At 42.3% G+C, this 21764-nt stretch overlaps 1 protein-coding gene across 5 annotated transcripts in view; it reads right to left on the bottom strand.

Annotated features, from left to right (window-relative positions):
* The window catches only part of TMC5 (transmembrane channel like 5), a 66472-nt gene that overhangs the window by 30019 nt on the left and 14689 nt on the right, over positions 1–21764 (bottom strand). For 3 of the 5 annotated variants that reach the window (XM_045542695.1, XM_045542699.1, XM_045542697.1), the window contains exons 2-6: positions 17206–17437; positions 11904–12738; positions 9034–9161; positions 5505–5594; positions 1412–1511 (exon numbers count right to left, since the gene is read on the bottom strand). In XM_045542695.1, coding sequence (XP_045398651.1) covers positions 1412–1511; positions 5505–5594; positions 9034–9161; positions 11904–12658 — 1073 coding nt within the window. In that variant the 5' untranslated portion in view covers positions 12659–12738; positions 17206–17437. Of the gene's footprint in view, positions 1–1411; positions 1512–2535; positions 3061–5504; positions 5595–9033; positions 9162–11903; positions 12739–17205; positions 17460–21764 lie in introns of those variants that run through there. The other 2 variants (XM_045542698.1, XM_045542700.1) reach the window with 2 other exon arrangements.

Below are 21764 nucleotides of genomic sequence, written 5' to 3'. Positions count from 1 at the left end.
CCCTGCAAGGAACAAGACAGCCCCCGCAATGGTCCTATGATGTCAGTTGTACTGAGGTTGAGAAATCCTACTGTAAGGTCTTTGGTGCCCTTATTCTGTGACAGAGGAGCCATGCAGAGTTTGAAATGGAAGAGCGTTTTGAGAAAGACACAGTCACAGCTGGTGTCTCGTTATCCTTCCATGAACTCACCGCATCTACTTTGTTCTGGTTGTTTCCTGGCTTTCTTTGGTCCACCTCAAATACCCACCACCACCTCCCCGTCTTTCAAAACTCAGCTCAAATCTCCCCACCACCTGTTTTGCCCCAGAAGATTGGGGCAGACCAGACCTTTTTGGTCCTCCTCTTGCAATCTCCTTCCACCTTGATTGGCCCTGACTTTCTTTCTGCCATTCATAAGTTACTTACTCGTTGACAAATTCCTGCCAGGTATTGAAATTTATCTTTCAAACCTCAGGAAAAACTAAATCCTTGAATCATTTCTTGGCAATTGTTGCATCCACTCTGCTAGTTTCTGCCAACTATTACAAATTGCAAAAAGAAAAAGAAAAAGATTGAGGAACAATTAATGTAACATCTGAAGGCTAAGACAGCCCTCACACTTGTTTTTGAATTGCTGGGCTTAGAAATATCCTACAGTCTTCTTCTTCTTTTTTTCTTTTTAAGTAAACTTTTTATTTTAGAGTAGTTTGACATTTGCAGTGAAGGTGCAAAGGCATTATGGAGCGTTCCCATATGCTACTCACTTTCCGTTGTAGGCTCATCAAAACTAAGAAACCAACGTTGGTACATTGCTATTACCTAAACTCCAGGCTATTCAGATTTTACCATTTTTCCCACTGATGTCCATTTTCTATTCCAGAACCCCATCCAGACACCACATTGCATTGTCATGTCTCTTTAGAACCCTCTAGGTTATGACGGTTTCTCAGACTTTCCTTGTTTTTGATTACTTGGACAGTTTCAAGGAGTATTTTGTAGAATGTCCTTTGGTTGGGATTTGCCTGATGTTTTTCCCTGTTTCGACCAGGGTTATGGGTTTTAGGAGAGAGTACCACAGAGGGGACATGTCTTTCTCATCACATGGCTTATCTTTGGGGGTATTAACCTGGAGCACCTGGCCAAGGCAGTGTTAGCCAGACTTCTCCAATGGAAAGTTACTCCCCTTCCTTCCGCACTCTACTCCTTGGAAGCAAGACACCAAGCTCAGCCCACACTCCAGCCAAGGGGTGGGAATTAAGCCCCAGCTCCTAGAAAGAGGGGTACCTACGTAGATTATTTGAAATCCTTCTGTAAGGAAGATTAGTTGCTTCTCTTGCATTTATTCATTTCTTATCTCTTTGAGATGGGGCAAAAGTAGAAGATTGAGGTTCATGTAAAATCTGGGAAAGAAGAAAGTGCTTCCATCCATACCTAAGGTTCCTTTTCTCTTCCATGGTTCTTGGCTGGTTCCTGATGGCTTTAATTCTGTCTCTGGATGTCATGGGTATTAGAGATGCGATTAACTTTTGTCCTGCAGGGGTGGGGGAGAAAAATAAATGGAGTTTCATTTCTTTTTTCTTTAACAGAATCATAACATTTTAAAATATGGTGCTGAAGTGAGGGAGTGTTTTTATAAGAGCATGAGGAAAGAAGAATAGGTGGACTTGGGGATCCCAAAGATCACAGAGGAAAACAAGAAGACATATATATGTGCTAAACCTCAAAGCTACAGCCAATGATAATGGTCGCACTCTATTTCAATTCATTATTTTTCTGTTTCCTGTGACAAAAAAACATTTTGCAAAGCCAACAAGATCCTACATGTTTGGCCAGCCTATCCCTCCGCTTTCATTTTAATATTCCACATTGCTTCCTTTTATCCCTGAACCCAGGCCAAGTGGGAACCAAATGGAGAGTGCGCTCATTTATATCCCCATGGTTTTCTCTCCCAAGTAGCAACATCTAACTCTTGGGAAAGCCATATGCCTCCTTGAGAAAGTTCTTGAAGGATGAGGCAATGGTCATCGCACAGGCTCTTGGGATGGGAGGCCAGAGAGAGCTTTAAGTCATGGGGTCCCTCAGTGTGCATTATTGCATGGAGGACCCTATAGGTTTGTTCCTTGTTGTTGCCTGAAGCCAAGATGAGGAGAAATCCGACCAAAGTGGGACAGTACAGCGGCTAAGGATTCTGGCTTGGGAATCAGGCAGACCTGCATTTGGGTCCCAGATCTGCCACGTCACTGAATTTCTCTGAGCTTCAATTTCCTCATCAAGTAAATGGAAGTGCCTGCCTCAAAGGTGAAGGGTATGGGTAGTAAATAAGATTAGATGTGATGGATAATAAAAAGCAAGTGCATGAAATAAGCTAAGCTTGATCAAAGTAAGCTCTTGTTAGTAGGGAGTTCTCAAAGTGATCCCTTTTTTCATCCTCAGGGTCCTTAGTTCACATACAAAACATTCCACATTACTAGATGTCTTAAAAGTAAAAAACCTGTGGACAACTTGGAGACCTTCTTGGCCACCTCCCTAACTCCTCTTCCCCAGGGTTTTACTACCTTGAATGGTTTCATGTGCAGAACAGGGAGTGTCCACGCCCATGCATTCTGGGCTATGAAGGGTCTGAGAAATCGACTCATTCAAAGATGGTGAAAACCGTAACAACCGGTTGCCCTTTGTGTCATTTCTTTTGCCAAAAACCTGAGAGTCTGTCACGTCGATGTCAGATAGTGATGAAACCATGCTGAAGCTTGAGTTAACCAGTGCCTTTTCGTGACAAATCTGATTTGAGGATGGATGGCTTTGGACCCCAGATGGAACATTTTCAACCTCTATGACGATTTCATTCCCATAGTCTTCAGACAGCATCTCTTGCCCCCTGAAAGCCTTGTTCTTCCCTGGGATGGGCTTCCAAAGCCCTCACATAGCAGTCACACTGGCATTGTGGGGACTCCCGGGGGAAAGTGAAGGCAGTCACAAGGGGATGCACCATTCACATTTTTTAAATGCCAGGGTGAGACCACCAAAGCCAGCCCCACACAAATCACAACATAACTCCCCGCATCTACCCCCAGAGGGGTCTTCTCAGGAGGAGAGACAGAGAATTCTGTCTTGGTAGCTAGGCAAGAAATCAGAAACAGAATCTCCATTTAAGACAATAAGATTCTAGAAACAGAAAGAAGAGATTCTTCGAAATGACTCATAATCAAAGGGCAAGATTTTCTTTTTAACTGAGTGCCACTGGCCTAGACTTATATTTTATATTTATAATTTTTACATGCCTATATAAATCCTGACAGGTTTATAGTGATACAGTTAGCATCTCCTGCCTGTCTTGCGGGGTAGACACCACTATTGTCTGCCTCCAGTATCCATTCTCCTTTTTTCTCATATTAATACCAGCAGAAGCTTCATTCCCTGGGTGGACACCATGCTCAGTTAAAATTCTCCCGGCTTCCTTTGTGGTTACGGGTGGACCCACCCTTGGCCCAGTTTTAACCAATGAGACATGTGACTTCCAGGAATGCTCTTTAAAAGGCAACAGTTTGCCCTACAACACTTCTCCTCCTTCACCATCTTGAAAATAAGGGGACGAACATTCACCTGCTAAGGACTGTAGAGGAAGGAATGCTGCACACAGAGGCCGATGAGGATCTCAGCAGACAGGCCTTGCTGGGTTTCCCCACTCAGCCTATTAGTATTAGATCACACCCGTTGTGGCCAATCACATTTCTACATGATTGTCAATCATGCCTATCCAATGAGGTCTCCATCAAAGGATCACTAGGACCGAGTTCGGGGAGCTCAGGGATGGCTGAACATGCGGGGGTTCCTGGAGGGTGGTGCACCTGGTGAGGGCAGGGAAGCTCTGCACCCCTTCCCCATACCTCGCCGTATGCACCTCTGCAACTGTATCCTTCGTAACATCCTTTATAATAAACCAGTGTTTTTTTCCTGAGTTCTGTGAGCTGCTCTAGCAAATTAATTGAACTCAAGGAGAGACTCATGGGAACCCGAACTCGAAGCCACCTGGTCAGAAGTTCCAGAGGCCTTTCAACTGGTGTCTGAAGCAGGGGCCAGTCTGGTGGGACCGAGCCCTCCCCATGCGGGACCTGGTGCTGTCTCCGGGGAGTGTCAGAATCGAACTGCAGCGTGCCCAGCCAGTGTCGGCTGCAGAATTGCTTGCTTGCTTGGTATGTGGGGAGAAACCTCCACATATTTGGTCACAGAAGTCTTCTGTGTTGATTGTTGTGAAGTAAAAGAATAGAAAAAACACCGAGTGTTTTTTTTCTATACAGTCCCTAAGCCTCAGGCTGGCCAGACAGAGCAGTCTGACGAAGTTTCAAGGCTTTTCTTCTTCCTGACAGTTAAAGCCATTCTCTGCTTCAGTGGGAACCAAATGGAGAGCGCACTCATTTATATCCCCATGGTTTTCTCTCCCAAGTAGCAACATCTAACTCTTGGGAAAGTATATGCCTCCTTGAGAAAGCTCTTGAAGGATGGGGCAATGGTCATCGCACAGGCTCTTGGGATGGGAGGCCAGAGAGAGCTTTAAGTCATGGGGTCCCTCAGTGTGCATTATTGCATGGAGGACCCTATAGGTTTGTTCCTTGTTGTTCACAGACTTGCCTGTGGCCCCAGCATTCCCTGGCTCACTCCTCTGTTGCTTCCTTTCCATGTCTCACTCTCTGCCTCCGATTAGACCTTCCTCACTGCGCATAGCGATACTTAGAGAGCTTCCTAACTGATTTCAAAGCCTTCCGTCTTCCACCAATCTGATTGCTTCCATACTGTACCATCATAATAATTGTATGATTATTGAGAAAATTCTGATCAATGCACCTTATCCCTACCAACACAGGCAGGTGACCCGGTCTTGTCCCCTGTGGTAAAAATGATGGATCCAAGTGTGAGCATATGCTCCAAGTAGGGCAGGTCAAACTCCTTCCCCAGCATTGATGGACAGACCCAGGGAGAAAGAAAGGCATCCTAATGAGGTAGCCAAGCTGAGGGGGTGTGAGGGCCTGCGGACAAGGCCTGACTCCGACGGAGATGAACAAGGTCAAGCTTTCAGAGGAGCTGAGTCAAGCAAAGATGAGAAATGGATGAACAGGAGAGTCCAGGTGGCACTGGCTTCTGTAACTCATTCAACAAATTAATCCAACAAATATCTCTAAAATGCCTACTACGTGCCAGGCACTGTACTAGGTACAGGAAAGTATTTCTATTTTCAGTTAAGTTTCCCCCATACCCTTCCCCCCACATGAGCTAATAAATTCCCTTTGGGCCAGTACCCATATGAGTTAGGTTTCTGTCACTTACAACCAGAAGATTCCTAAGGAAGACACCCTGATACCCAGAAGGGGAAAATACTATATGTCTAAAAGAAAACTCCATTGTGATAAATTAAGCAAGTACTGTATCAGCGACGGGACCAGAGGCCAAGAGGAAATGGCAATGGCTAGATTGCCTTGCACACCTTCCTTCTCCAACGTGGACTTTTTGGTCATAGTCCATTAAGCCTTACCTTGGGGTGACTTGTGCCAATCGCGTTCAGACAAGGGTGGGTTTTCAAAAGCACGGACAGGACTACTTTCACCTACATAAGCAGGGTTCACTGGATGGAAGAAGAGGGAGACATTTCCAGTTAATCTCACCACACTAGATGTTACTGAGTGTGCAATAGTTACGATGTGTCAGTATTGGTCAGTAATGGTCAGTAAGACTGAGACCCTGTTTGTGACATTCTCACAGACCAATAATTAAGAACTTGGGTTACATGTCATGAATTGTTCTAAAAAAAAAAAAACAAAAAGAAGAACTTTGGTGGAAAATAGGACAAAAATACAAAAATGATGCTGTTAAATATAATCAGCCTAGATCAATGGTCTTCATTTGATGATAATCCATAGTTAAAAATAATTGTTACATTGTGATCTGGGACACAGCTATACATACAGAACTGAAAAACAAGTTTCACAAAACAATACTTTGCTTGACTACATAAACTGCACCATTATATACTCTTACTCTATTCCACTCTTTTCATTTTAAAAAATTTATTTCACAACTTATTAATCAGTTAAACTCAGAGCTCGAAAAATACTTGTCTAGGTGAGTACAGAGGTTCCTTCCAGCTCTGGCATATTATGATGACACATGAATAAATTTGAAATATGGCATGATTTCCTCAGGCACAGAATCTACTCTCGGCATTGTCACAACAGTGTCACATTTCAATATATTTTTATTCAACCCATGGTGAACATTAAACATAAACTCCTCAACAGAGAAAACGGACCACATTTTGATGAGGACTGTACACAGAATTACATTGCAGGAGATTTTGGAACTTGCCTGGGAATGATTCCCAGCCCTGTTACTTACTAGCTGTGTGCCCCCAGGCATGTTACTTAACGTCTCTGAGTTTCAATAGCATAGTCTGTAAAATAGGGATAATAATAGGACCTTTGCATAAGCTTATTGGGGAAGTTGAATCAGTTAATACTTGCAAAGTGATTCAGTAATCCTGGCACATAGTAAACTCTTAACTTATATTAACTATTGTGGTATTGTGGAAGTATGAATATCACACTTCCCCCACCTCGGCCACCTCTGTTGATGGTGGGCTTGGTAATGTGACTTGCTTTTACCAATGGAATATGGCAGAAATGACTGTGTGCCTGTTCCAAGCCAAGACTTTTAAGGACATTGTGTGTGTCTGCTTGCTATTTCCAGCTTATGCCACAGGAAGAAAATGCCCTAGTAGCTCACTGGTCCAAGAAGAAGGACACTAAACCTAAGCAGAACTCATGACCAGAAGCCAAGACAACCAAACTCAGCCTCCAGCCAAGCTCCAACCAATCCTGCAGATGTGTAAGTGAGAAATAAATGCTTGTTTATTGCATGACTCTGGGTTCAGGGACTTGTTTGTTATGCAGCACTCCTGTGGCAATGGCTAACTGATACAACTCTGAGAGCTGTTGCTATTAATTCTGTTAGCATTTCTCAAGTGCCTACTGTGTGCCAGGCACTGAGACACTAGGAAGAACACCTGGAGCCTTGGAAGATACATAGATTAACACAGATTCTTCTTAAGGAGTGAATAGTTTATCAGGATGGGGTGATGTGGGACAAGTGATTGCCAAAGGCTACAACCTTTGTGTCCTACAAAGGAGTCCAGAGAAGGAAGCTATGCTTGATTTTTTTTTTTTTTGCCAAAGCATTTTCATTTCCAGTGTTTTACAGAGCCTGGTGGTCAGGAATCTGTTTGTCTTTGGCCTGATTTGGCCCAATAGTAATACAGGGTAAATAAGAGGTCAGGCCTTGGGTCAGAGAGACTGGATTCGATCCTGGCTCTGTTAATTTAGTGGTTAGGTGACCTTGGGCGTGCTTCTTTCTGAGCCTGTTTTCCCATCTGTTAAAACAAGGAGAGCAGCGGTGCCTGCCTGAAAGGTGGTTGTACAGATTAAACAAGACAATAAAAGCAAAGTGCTCGGCGGTCCCCAGGGCATAGGAAATACTCCAGACTGGCTCGGCATTATTAGTTCGGCTAGCATTAGGGTAGGTCAGTGTCTCTCAATCTTTTCTCATTATCAGTCCCCTATAGCAGCGATCCCCAACCTTTTTGGCACCAGGGACTGTTTTCATGGAAGAAAATTTTTCCATAGACTGGGGAGGTGGGGGGTGGTTTGGGATGATTCAAGTGCGTTACATTTATTGCACACTTTATTTTTATTATTATTACATTGTAATATATAATGAAATAATTATACAACTCACCCTAGGTTGGGGACCCCTGCCCTATCGGGTCTTTTAAGACATTTTTTTCATCATTGCCCTCCTCCATGAAATTCCAGTACCACAGATAGACTGTGTATCTGTTTATGTACTATGTGTATCTGTGCTTTATACATAAAAAGAGTAAGATTTTTTCTGGCCTTGCAAGGACAAATTTGCTTCCTTTGGGATTGCTATTGAACCCTATTGAGGAATGCATGGAATAAAGGTCTGGAATAGCCCTGGGCTGAACAGCGGATGTCTGGACTCCCAGATGAGTATTTTCTACGCCGATGTGAAACCATCAATGCCTTTCATTAGTACCTGGCACTGCATCCTGTCCACTCTTCTCTGCCTTCTTCAAAACCTTCCCCATGTGCCCCCTCAAGGCTGATCAGTCCTCCACTGGCACCTCCAGTACCTGGATCCCTTATTCTCTTCTTGGCCCAACACTCCCTCTCTTTTTTGCCCTTCACAGCCTCTAAATGCCTATAACATTGCCTGGATTTTTTTGTCTTGTACAATGAACTGGCTTCCCCTATGAGGCAACAAGTCCCTTTTTTCCTCCTGAAAGGTAAGAACTGTTTAGAATTTCCTTTGCTTCCTGGAGCTAAGCATCTTACCTTAACCCACAACAGATTAGGAGGACAACATGATGTTTCAAATATTAACAGTATGCTTGCTAATTTCCTTTAGTCTTGATGTGCCACTTTGGTTTACCTATTTAGGCTCTAAGTAACCTGAGGATGGAGCTGCCTCTTACCCCCTTTGCCTTCCAGGAAGTTCTGAACACACAAATGCTGATCCTCTGGACACCTTTAGAACATGCTGAACTGAAGGTGGCTGCTGGCAGTCCACAATTCATTGTGTTTGCCCAGCTCAGTGTTTTTAATTTGTGAAAATTATTTTGGAGCATGTAGACATCAAGAGGTTTCACATAAAAAACCAAATGTCTAGCTTCTTTTGAAAAATCTGAGGATCTCGCCACACTGAGCCCATATTCCCACATGACCACACCGGGCCAGACTGAACTTTAGCCACCTCAGGTGGGCACAGGACACACAGGTCCCCATTTCCCACACCTCTTAGCTGGTCTTCCTTGATAATTGATGACAACTGGCTTCTCTAGACACTGAGTTCTCAACTCCTGTGTCTAAGGAGGGTATGTGTTGAGGGGGAGGAGGATGCGCCAATTCTGCGATGACTCCTTATGATGACGCCCTTACATCCATGGAGTTTACCTCCCAGGATGTGATCCTCACATGACAAATGCTTACCATAGCCTTTTCCAGAAGCACCTGGAAGAGAGTGCCCGTATGAATTTGTCATCTCCATAGATGTCATTTCTGTGTTTTCAGGGTAATCTTCATTCTCTCTCCTATGAATCCCCAAGGGGCCACCATTCCTATGATGAAATGAAGGATAGACTGAAGATGTTCTGCTGAGCACCCTAAAATCCTAAAATGATTGATGACTATCCATCCAATAGTGTGGTAAGGACAGTCATTCATCCATTTGTCCAACCATCTACCCATCTATCCATCCATCCACCCACCCATCCATCCATTTATCCATCTATCTATCCATTTATCCATCCATTTATCCACCCATCCATCCATTTATCCATCCATCCATCCATCTATCCATCCATCCATCCATCTGCCCACACATCCATTCCTCAAATGCTGACTAAATGCCAACCATGTGTTAGGCATGGGCTAGGGGATGAGGACACAAAGGTGAAGACATGTGGTATCTACCCTTGAGAAGCTCCTGGTACAATCTGGCGCAGCTTCTTAGACACAGCTATGAGCAATTGTAACACAAGTGGAAACAGATGAGGATGAGAAGACAGGCCCAAGGAGCTCACAGGAAGGAAAGAATTCCGGCTGAGAGTTGAAGGGGGAAATCTACATGGGAAAGAGACAACTGAGCAAGATTAGAAGGATACATTCATACATAGTTAGGGGGAGAGCATTCCAAGGATAAAAAATAGCATAAATAAAGATATAAGGCCAGAAAGAGCTGAATATAAAAAGGAAATGTTATGAAAATCAATTAACCTAGAGCAATGGTTCTCAATTTAATATATACAGTATATACCAGTCCCCAAGCTCTGTCCCAGACAATTAAATCAGAAGTTCTGAAAGGTTGGGCTCAGGAATCTGTATTATTTTTAAAGTTTCCCAGGTAACCAAGTAATTCTAAGGATCAGCCCAAGTCAAGAACCACTGACCTAGAGTATAGGGTCAAGGCAAGAAGGGGATAGGAGAGATAGGAGGAGGTCAATCAGGCATGTCTTTGGCCAGCATCTTACCTTAGCACAATGTACCCTCATTCATAAATGTTCTACACGTGAAGTGGCATGGCCTTTCTCCCAAAGGTTAAGATGAAAAGCAGAGGAGTGACAGGATCAAAGGTGTTTTTTGGAATGATGAATCAGGCAGTGGGAGACAAGACCAAGGAAGATATTTTTTGCTAGTCAAATTTGGCAGTGGGGGGTTGTATACCAACTTTAGTGACACTAATGTTAGTAAGTTCTGATAACCCACTACCAATGGACCAGAGGAGGACATTTTTGATCTGGTCCTGTTAACCATGATATTTAGGTACAAAAGGTATTTTGACTATTGCACACCCAAATCCCATATCCTTGTTTCTAGAGATAAGTACAAGCCATCAGTTTTTATCAAGTTCATAAATATTACTAGCAGAAATAGTCAATGCAAAATAAGACTCATATTGGTTAAAATTTCACATGGTAAAATTTGTTAGAGATTAAACCAAAAAACTTACATAAGAATCACATCTTGTTGCAACATAAGCATAGACAAACTTAACCCAGGAAAAATTAGATTTGATAGAACTAAGTTACCCAAACTACTGCTATCAATGTCCAGATTGTACCTGGTAAAATTTGTCAAGGACCAAAAATTGACAGAAGATCAAAATCTTTTGGATAAAATTTAAACAAAATCCACAGAATCTGAACCAGGAAAAACTGGACTTAATGTTTAAAAATGGCCTTAAAAGAATACTGCCAATGGGGAAAACTATAATCAGTAAAACTTGAGGAAAATAACAATGCAGAAGATCAATGAATCAAATCTGCAATAAGGTATTTATGAAAAATAATTCTGACAACAAAAATTTTAGTAAAATAAAAATGAAAGTGGAAAAATCAGAAGTGATACAAAGATCTTGTATAAAAAACTGAGGAATTGACTTTGTAGAGTTAGATCTTCAAAAGATTTTCTTGATAAGAACACATTGCTGTTGATGTAATTCTGGTTAAAGTGTTTGGATTCAGGACTATCAAGTGTTAACCCTTACCCCACTTGCAATGTAGCACAAGTCAAACCAGTGGGGCTGGGTGCGGTGGCTCACACCTGTACTCCTAGCACTTTGGGAGGCTGAGGCCGAAGGGTCGCTTGAGTCCAGGAGTTCGAGACCAGCCTGGGCAACATAGTGAGACCTCGTCTCTACCAAAAAAAAAAAAAAAAAAACCCAGTGAGGATCTAGATATCTTTTTTTTTTTTTTTTTTTGAGACAGAGTCTCACTTTGTTGCCTGGGCTAGAGTGAGTGCCGTGGCGTCAGCCTAGCTCACAGCAACCTCAAACTCCTGGGCTTAAACGATCCTACTGCCTCAGCCTCCCGAGTAGCTGGGACTACAGGCATGCGCCACCATGCCCGGCTAATTTTTGCTATATATATATTTTAGTTGGCCAGATAATTTCTTTCTATTTTTTTTTTTTTTTTAGCAGAGACGGGGTCTCACTCTTGCTCAGGCTGGTCTCGAACTCCTGAGCTCAAGCAATCCACCCGCCTCGGCCTCCCAGAGTGCTAGGATTACAGGCGTGAGCCACCGCGCCAGGCCCGATCTAGATATCTTATAGGGATTGGTTTAGGAAGAAATGGAAAGCATGGTAAGGTGATCCAAGCAAGAGGTGATGAAAGATTAAGTTTAGGTAAGGACTTCAAGCCTCAGGCTGAGTCTATAGTGAGACTCATACAGGTAGGGTATGACATCAGGTCATGGAAACCATCAGACGTGTCCCTAATCTAAACTCTACCAACCAAATTCCATTGGCTTGATGCTTTGGCACTCAGCCCCCACTCACAGTGAAGGGAAATACCTGAACTTACCCCCTGGTCATTTCTGGAGTCTCAGAAGAGCCATAATCATGACCATTCTCAGCATCTGGATAATCAGGTTCTCCCCAAATGTCTGGAGAGTTCTGATTGTCCTTAGTACCAGGATAGTCTGGTTCCCCCAAAAAGTGTGACTCTCCCAGAGAGTCCGTGTATGGATTGATTCTGGAACCAGCATATTCTAGATTCCTTCTGGAGCCTGAATGGCTTGAATTGGTTCTGGGGCCAGGATGGTTAGAGTTGCTCTGAGTTCCAGGGTAGTCTGGTTCTCGTAGGGAGCCAAGATAATCTGGATTTGTTCTGGAGTCTGCATAGTTTCCACTGCTTCTAGAATATGCAACATCAGGATTTCGTCGAGATCCAGAGGAGTCTGGCTGTCCAGATGAGCCTGGGTCGTTTGGATTACTCTGCAATTCAATATAATCTGGCTTTGGTAGAGATCTGTGGTAGTCTGGACTGATTCTAGAGGTTGCAGACAATGGATGGTTTCCCGTGCTAGGATGGTCTGGATTACTCTGAGATCCAGGGTAATCTGGCTCTGCCAGAGACACAGGATAGTCTGGACTCATTCTGGAGCCTGCAGAGAATGGATTTCTCCTGGTGCTGGGGTCGTCTGGATTGTTCAGAGGAGCTGGAAAATCTGGATAATCCTGAGTTTTCAAATACCTCTGCATAGGGTTCTGAGACCCTGAGTAGTCTTGGTAACTGTGATCTTCCTCACTCCTGTTATTCCTGTAGTAAGCAGACATGCTGGTCCAAGTACAGATTCTTCACCGCAGTATTAAAACATTCCTGCATTTGCAGTTACTCAGAAATACTTTTTTACTGCCTAAAAAACAAAAAGGAAAGAAAAAGTCAGATTTTTTCCCCTTTTCTTCCCTGCAGAGATTGCTGGTTATCTTCCAGTACCTGTTCTCCTTTCTTTCACAGTTAGGTACACGGCTGCCTGGAATAAAGACTATGTTTCACAGCCTCTCTTGCAGCTAGGTGTCGATATAAGAGTGGTGAAAGACGTGAGCAGAATCGCTGCATACAACCTCCAGGTTGTGCTGTTAAAGGAAAGGGATTATCCCTCCCTATCTCAGTCTCCTTACTTCCTGTGGGCTGGAATGTGGAAATGATGGTGCGCCATCTTGGGCCATGCATATAAAGGCAGCACCCACCTTGGGGACAGTTGTACAACCGTTAGGAGGAGCATGGGTTGTTGTTGACTTCCCCAAGCAGAGCCATCATATCAGCTCTGACTATTACGTGAGAGACAAATAAACTTTTATCTTGTTTGATACATGCAGTCAAACTTATATCTTGAATGATACACTCCCTCATTTAGAGAGTGGAGGGGGAGCAATGAACCAAAGGATTGAAACGAACAAAGACTTTTTGAGCATTTTGGTTGCACGTGAGGTTCTAGGGTTCAAAGCATAAATTATTAATAGTATGAGTGCACAAAGGAAAATAGTTAATGGGAACTAGAGGACTTGGGTAGGGAGACAATTGCTACTATGACCCCTTCTGGTTTGAAAATATAATTTTATGAGTTCCGTAAGCTCTAATCTATAGCACACAGCAGACTTTCAAATCAGAAGTAGTAGGGTTTTAATTTCTGAGTATGCTAGATATCTGTTGTTTTTGCTTGCCTGTTAGCCATTTCCCCTTCTTTTGGCATTAATGCTCTAATTTTCCTCTGGGCATCCTTTGCCTCCCCTACTCTCGGTCCAGGGGATGAGGAAGGGCTGATTGCATTCCTTACCCACTCCCGGATGGTTACATGACTCAGGCCTGGCCAATCAGTGTTCACCATCCTCCTGACCTATGATGCTGTAAAATGAAAGTGGTTAGGAACCAGCCGTTGGCATAAGGTGGAACTAGGTTTGGTTTCCATTTGCTGTCTGTATGGACTTGGGCAAGTCACTTAACCTCTCTGAGTCTCTTTCTTCACCCCTACAATAGTGACAACAATATCTTATAAGGTTGTGGTAAGGAATGCATGAGATAAGGCACGTAAAGCCGCCAGCATCAAGAAAGCAACCACTGAATGAAATCTATTATTTACCACCATTTTTATTTATGTATAATGTAACCCCTGGTAACTTTCAAAACAGGAGTCAGCGGACAATAAAAATCATGCACTCAACCAGGGCATGATTAAAGAAATAGGAAATGGCCAGGTGTGGTGGTGCATTCCTGTAGTCCCAACTACTCAGGAGGTTGAGGCAGGAGGATGGCTTGACCCAGGAGTTTGAGGCTACAGTGAGCTATGATGACACCACGGCATCATACCACCAGCTTGGGTAACAGAGCTGAGACTTTGTCTCAAAAAAAAGAAGAAGGAAGAAAGAAGAAGGAAGAAGAAGAAGAAAAGAAGGAAAAGAGGAAATGTCTTATAATCAGGTGGAGGAAGGAGCAATCCTACAAAATTCCTAAGCTGACACAATAATGGTAACTGAGAAATAAAATTTGCCCTGAACTGCTTATTAGCTCAGAGTAAAAGCGAATCATGACACGTTATCTCATAGTCACTATTTGGGGCTGAGAGGTGTGGGGGAAAGACAAAGGAAGTATATCTGTTTTTCAAGAGGGCCACACTTTTTCCCAGGATCAATTTCTGAAAAGAATTTATCATGAAAACCCTTCTAAAGGTATCAGATAACAGCAAAATGAAGCCAGGGCTCAGGGATGCCAGCAAACAAACACTCAGAAGCTCTGACAACTCCAAGACAAGCTGCAGGAGTAGCCTGGAAGAGACTCTGGAGTCCCTTCCAGGTCACTGAGAGGAGATTCAGTAAGGCAATGGATACAGCTACTTCTGGCCAATAAGCTGTGAGCGTAGAGGCTTCCAAGCCAAAGCTAGAAGTGCATTACTGTAAAAAAAAAAAAAAAAAAGCCAGGCACAGCAGCTCACGCCTGTAGTCTCAGCAACTCCTGAAGCTAAGATGGGAGGATCGCTTGAGCAGTTCGAGGCTGCAGTGAGCTATGATTGCGCCTGTAAAGAACCACTACACTTCAGCATGGGCAACATAACAAGACCCCATCTCTAAAAAAAACAAAAAAACAGAAAGAAAGAAAAAAAGTACACAACCCTCCTGCTCCCTTTTCCCCTATCATGGCAACCAGTGACATTCCAGATGGGGACCAGTTCACCAGCGTGGGTTCCCGCATGACTACATGCAGCACACTCCACCCCGTCCCAACCAACCCACAGTAGCTTTTCATGAGCAAGAAATAAACTGTTATCTGTTAGGCCACTGAGATTTTGAGTGAGTTTATTTTGGTACAGCAGAGCTTAGCTTAGTCTGACTGATACAAATCATTTTTGTCTTTGTTTTGAATCATTGACAGATTTATATATATAATACATACATATGTGTGTGTATACACATACTATGTATGTATCTATTTATTCAGATATGTATACGTATAGAATAGAGAGACTGATAGATGGATGGATGGATAGATGTTATATGTGATCAGCCAACAATGAGCTTCAAGTCTGTTGGTACAGTTCTCTGTTGTCTTGTCATTTGATAGGAGCTTGTGTCAAATTGCATGTCTCCTTCACAATCTGGGCACAGAGGGTGCTCTAACACTACCACCTGCACTGGAACAAACTCCTAAACAAACAAAAAGCTAAGCCCACAGCAAAGGATTGGGAAAGAGAGAGAAGGAAGTGACCACAAGGAAACAGTCTAGTATTGATGTCAAATGAAGAGGGAGTGGCCTTCTGAGAAGCTTACTGCTACCTTCCTGTTAACTATTAGAGGAGCAAATGAAATATCCTGCCTGCTCAAAAAAATGATAATTTTGCTTGGTACCTTGGAAAAAGCACAAAGAGGGTACTATCCTCTTTTTTTTCCCCTTAGTTTTAATTTTTCTACCGCCTCAATAAGGGCTATTGAACTATTTACTTTAAGTTCTCCTTGTGATATCCCATTTAGGGTTTCTCACTTCACCATGCCAATGGTTTTCAATCACATTCCCGAGCAATGATATATCTTCTACGGCTATTAATCGGGGACTCCTTATTTGATGTTGCAAGGCCCCCTGGTTTGAATGGGTCATCATAACTATCTTGTCTTTGTCATTCAGCTAATACAGGAATCTTCAGGGGATAAACTACACCGTAGAATATGGATGAAGTCACACTCAGCCTATATATCTGGCTTCTCTGCTGCCCCTTAGTCCTCCCAGCCTCAAGCTAACATAAGCCAAGGCAACAAGCTCTGTTCTGCACCAAAGTGATCTCACAAAACAAAGACTCAGCCGGAGTCACTAAGGGTTGTCAGGCCAAGATTTGTGTAATGACAAACAAATGGAAACTATCCAAAAACCCATCAACCTGGGATGGGCCGAATTAGTCGCAGGACATCTGCACTATGGAGTACCACGGAGCTGTCCCAAAGGACACTTGAGATCTACGTGTGCCGGCGGAGGGTGGCCAGCTACGATTCTCGTGTCTAATCTCCTTTTCTCATCACCTGGCCCAGGGCCAGACATGCAGACTGCGAACTGTCCAAAAGTTAATTTTACTAATTGAAGCCATTTATTACCTGAAAGACAGGAAAGATAAAAGAGCCTTGTAAAACACCAAACCTTCCAGCACCAATGCGGGAAGTTGCTCCATAAAAGGGGAAGAGAGGGCACAGCTTCTTACTGCAGCTGCGTATTTTATCTTCTAAAGGGCTGAACTTTTTGTTGTGTCAACGCATGACAAGGTTAACCTTTCAACCTAAATGAAATCAAGTTTCTTTATGCTAGTGACAATCCCATAAATGATAAAAGATACACATTTAAGACCCACAGTCAAGACTATAAAAGTGATTCTACAGGTACTCTTAACTACTCTATTTGACTTGAAATATATCAATCAAATATTTTTAAATTGTTTTTGTATTGGGGGGGAGAAGGAAAGAATCTAGAGCCACCAATATTTTATTTTACCAATTAAGGACATTAAAAGCAATGATAACTGTCACAATTGACTATCACCATTGTTGCATAAAACATTTTATGGATATTTTTTTAAAAGAGAGAGGAAACTGACTTCAAAAGGAAGGGCAGGGCTGGGCACGGTCAATCACACCTATAATCCCAGCACTCTGGAAGGCAAAGGTGGGAGGATCACTTGAGGCCAGGAGTTTGAGGTCGCAGTGAGCTATGATGACACCACTGCACTCTAGCCCAGGTGACAGAGTGAGACTGTGTCTCAAAAAAATAAATAAAATAAAACAAAAAAATTTAATTTAAATAGAAAGAGCAGTTCATTTAATTGAATAAATTTAGTTTTATGAAAACTTACTTTTTTGCCCTTATTTTTCTCACTGTGTCCCAAACAGATGCAAACTTTGCACAAACCAACTCGGTGTTCAGGTGCGGTTGGGAACGGCTGGCATCACATGTCCTTGTGTTTTCTCCCAGGCTGGCTGTTGACAGGAGCTGGGCTGCGGATGATTTATAAGGAGTTATAATCTCTGACGCTGGTCTGACGTCTGAATATTCCAAGTTGCTGACTGCAGGCACAGCCTCCCGTCCTGAAAATCAGAAGACAGAGGACTTTGACTGCCACATAAGATGGTCTCACACCGCACAACCCAGTCAGGTACACTTACAAGCGGAAAACGCTGGCTCAAATGCCTCCTTGGTTTTTTCTTTCTTAATAATGTAAAAGAAACATTAGACAAGAGTGAAGCATAAAGAATACAAGAACGAACGTTAACAAATACTAAGCTTTTTCATATTAATTCTAGAATTGCATTTATTTTATCCAGGAAATAAAACATTACTGGTAAACCTCTCTCATGCCTCTCCCTAACTCAGTCTTCCACCAATTTCCCTGCCCTTCCCTGTCTGGAAACTGCCACTCTCAGGAATGTGGTGTGTGGCTTTCCAGGACGTGTTGTTCGTACTTTGACCACTGTTAAGAATTCAACTGTGTCTCCCCCCCAGAAAATATGTTGAAGTCCTAGCCCCGAGTGCCTCCGAATGTGACCTGATTTGTAACTAGGGTCTTTGCAAGGTAATCAAGCTAAAATGAGGTCATTGCAGTGGGACCTAATCCAACGTGACTAGTGTCCTTATAAAAAAGGTAGATTTGGACACAGACATGCAGAGAGGGGGCAGTGTGAAGAGATACAGGGAGAAGATCGTGTGAAGATTGGCGTTATCCTGCCACAAAGCAAGGAACAGCTGGGGCTACCAGGAGTTGGAAGAGGCAAGTACGAATCCTCTCTGTTCAGGTTTCAGAGGCACCATTCCCCTGCAGAAACACTGATTTTAGACATCCAGCCTCCAGAGTTGTGAGACAATGTATTTCTGTTGTTTAAGCCACCCAGTCTGTGGTGCAGCCCTGGGAAACTAGGACAACCACATATGTGAGTATCGATATGTGACAGTACTATAGTTTCATGCCTAAAAGTGATATGTATCTTTTATATATAATATATAAGATTATTTATGATTATATATAATATAATACGGAATATATAGAATATATAACATATAGTCTATATGTACTAGGATATATAAATATGTAGAATCTATAATAATATATTGTATATAATTATATATTAATATATAATATATTCCATATATAATTTTATGTGTTATTATACATAATATATAGTTATATATTGTATATTAAGCTATTATGTAACATATAAGATAGTATACATAATTTATATTAAAAATATATAAGTAGCCTACTCGTTTTCACATTGTAATCCCAGAAGGACAACCAGGAATATTCCTCCAAATTCATCTTTCTTCCTTTTCCCTAGATTACACCCAATCACAGAGCCATACGCAGCCTGCAACAAGGCAGTGCCAGAAGCTAACACAAAAAACCAAGAATTGCTGCATCAGCTTCCATTAAACCAGGTTTTCTCAATCTCGGCACTACTGACACGGTGGGCTGGATGATCCCTTGTTCGGGAGGCAGGGGTCTGTCACAGGCAGCGTAGGATGTTTGGCAGCATCTCTGGCCTCTATCCTCTAGATGCTAGTTGCACCTGCCCCAACTTGTAACAACCAAAAATGTCCCAGGCATTGCCAAATGTCCTCTGGGGGCCAGATCACCACCACCCCCCATCACCAAGTTTGGGGAATGGTTGCGTTAGGCTGAGATTAACATGGGAAGACCTCAAGGGCTTTTCCAACCCTCCAAGTCTGTGATATAAAGAAAAATTCAGAGGAAGAAACAAAAAGGAAGTTAAACAGAGGAAAGATCTTTTCATTAAAGAGAAAGAGGGGGACATTTTAGATGAAAATGAAACCTAAATTAGGAAGTGAAATAGATAAAGTAAGAAAATGTGTACTTCTGAGACATCCTAACTTCCCTTGCTTACTTTGAGCCAGCTTATCAAGGAGAATGAGATACATGCATACTCTCATCTAATCTTTGATTTTTATTCTTATTTTTTTTAAAGACAGAGTCTCCCTCTGTTGCCCAGGCTGGAGTGCAGTGGTGCAATCATAGCTCACTGCAGCCTCAAACTCCTGGGCTCAAATGATCCTCCTGCCTCAGCCTCCAGAGTAGTTGAGACTACAGACACCCACCACCATGCCTGGCTAATTTTTAAAAAATTTTTTTAGAGATGGGGTCTTGCTATGTTGCCCAGGCTGATCTTGAACTCCTGGCCTCAACTTCTGGCCTCAAGGCAATCTTCCTGCCTCAGCCGCCCAAAAGTGCTAAGATTACACACATGAGCCATGGCACCCGGCCTGCTCACTTAATTCTTCACATGTGGAGGACGCTTCACGCTTCCATTTTACAGATGAGAACGTTGAGGCTTAGTAGGACTCTGTAACTTTTCTGAGTTCTCACAGACGGTAATCAGGCACAGGAATTTAAACATAAGCCAAGTGAGTTCTTAACGACTACATTTGACTGATTGATTTGTTTTTTCATTTGCTTACTTAGTTACATATTTTGAAAAATCAATGAAGATCACTCAAGCAGAAAGAGAAACAGAGATAGAGGGGTTTTTTTCCTTTATTAAAGATAAAAAATAAAAACAAAAGGGGTCTGGTCCAGTAAAAAAGAAGCCTTCTTTATGGGAAGGAGAACAATGAACAAAGCTGAGTGAAGGGAGACAAGAAATTTCCTGAATCACAGTCATTTCAAAATGAAAATTAGTTTTAAAAAGGATGTAAAACACTAAAGCCCTGTGTCTGGGGGAAAGGGGGAGAGAAAAAAAAGCTGAAAGAAGCTGACTGTGTAAATACTTTCCCTCATGCACAAACTCCAAATAAGCTACAGAAGCTTTAAAATAAATCAAAATTAGTTCAAAATACAAAGTTCATTGAGTTTTTGAATTGTGCGAGGCAGTAGGATCGCTTAAGCCCAGGAGTTTGAGGTTGCTGTGAGCTAGGCTGACGCCACGGCACTCACTCTAGCCAGGGCAACAAAGCAAGACTGTCTCAAAAAAAAAAAAAAAAAAAAACCAACATTGGCCAAGCATGGTGGCTTACACCTGTAATCCTTCTTTTGATTTTTTTTTCCAACAATTTAAAAATATAAAAACCTTTCTTAGTTCATGGGTTGCCTTTGAACTTTGAGCTATAGTTTGCCGACCCCTGCACCAAACAGGCTGCTTTCCTGGGTCATGAGCCTTGCGTATGCTATTTCCCCACCTAGAATGCTTTTCCCTCCACTCTGCTTGGCTAACTTCTCATCTTTAAAGTCTCAGCTTAAAGGTTACTTTCACAGGGATGCTTTCTTTATTCCCCCATATCCAAATAGTTCCCCTTAAGAATAAATCTGGTATCATCTTGCCCCTTTTCCTATAGAACATAGCACTTTGTATTAATAATTATATATTAACTTTGTGTACTTATTGTTCAATATCTGTCCTCCACTAGATTGAAAGTTCTGTGAGGGCAGGGCTTATTCTGTTCATTCACTGTATCTCCAGCATCTAGTACCATGCCTGGCACATAGGAGCTACTCGATTAATATTTGTTAAATGAATAAATGAATGAATGTTGCTACACAAAGTTCCCATTCATCTCAACCTGATGCTGATGCCCATATTGGTGGTAGCAGCCATTGGGGGGTGGGTGCTGTGCAGACTGGCATGTCCCACGCCTAGGTTCATATTTGGCACAGGAATGAGATTTTCTTCCCTTTCAAACACATCCCATTTATAAATTGGGGGTTTGGAATTAGTTTAGGAATTCTTAAATGGATAATTTCGCTCATGGAAAATAACAAGGAATTTCCTAGCAATACTCACTTTCTTTTTAATACCTATTCAATATTCCTAATCAACAACTAGGTAAAGTCTCAGTTGGTGCTAACAGGTCTTCAACACCTCTCTAAATTTTCCATGGTCTCTTTTTGAACAAAGATAAAGCAAAGATCCAAGTTCAGAACCTTCATGAGGCCACAACTTATGACTAGAATTTAGCTATTTTAGTTTTAAAATAACATAACGGCAAAAAAATTTTCGATGTATGGTTCTATGAGTTTTAACACAGGTATCTCACGTCATGTAACCAACACCATAATTAGCACACGAGACAGTTCCATCACTTCAAAAGTCCCTCCTGCCACCCCTCTGCAGTCAACCTCTCCTTCCCCTCTTAGCCCACCACCGATCTGTTTTCTGTCTCTCTGGTTTTGCCTTTTCCGAAATGTCACATAAATGGAACCACACTGTTTGTAGCCCTTTGAGACAGGCCTCTTTTACTCAGCATAATTTAGCTAGAATTTAATAACATGGCCTTTTCCCCCTTGAATGTATGTGCATGTCTATAGATATACAGTCACCGATATTTATAAGCAAGTGATACAAGTTTCTCATTGACAAAGTGACATAAGATTCGTTTTAAAATAAATCTGTTAGGTAAAAAGAATAG

Source organism: Lemur catta, chromosome 2 (genome assembly GCF_020740605.2).
Source record: "Lemur catta isolate mLemCat1 chromosome 2, mLemCat1.pri, whole genome shotgun sequence".
Lineage (NCBI taxonomy): Eukaryota > Metazoa > Chordata > Mammalia > Primates > Lemuridae > Lemur > Lemur catta.
The sequence above is the reverse complement of the archived record's forward strand: the minus strand, read 5'-3'. Positions and strand labels throughout refer to the sequence as shown.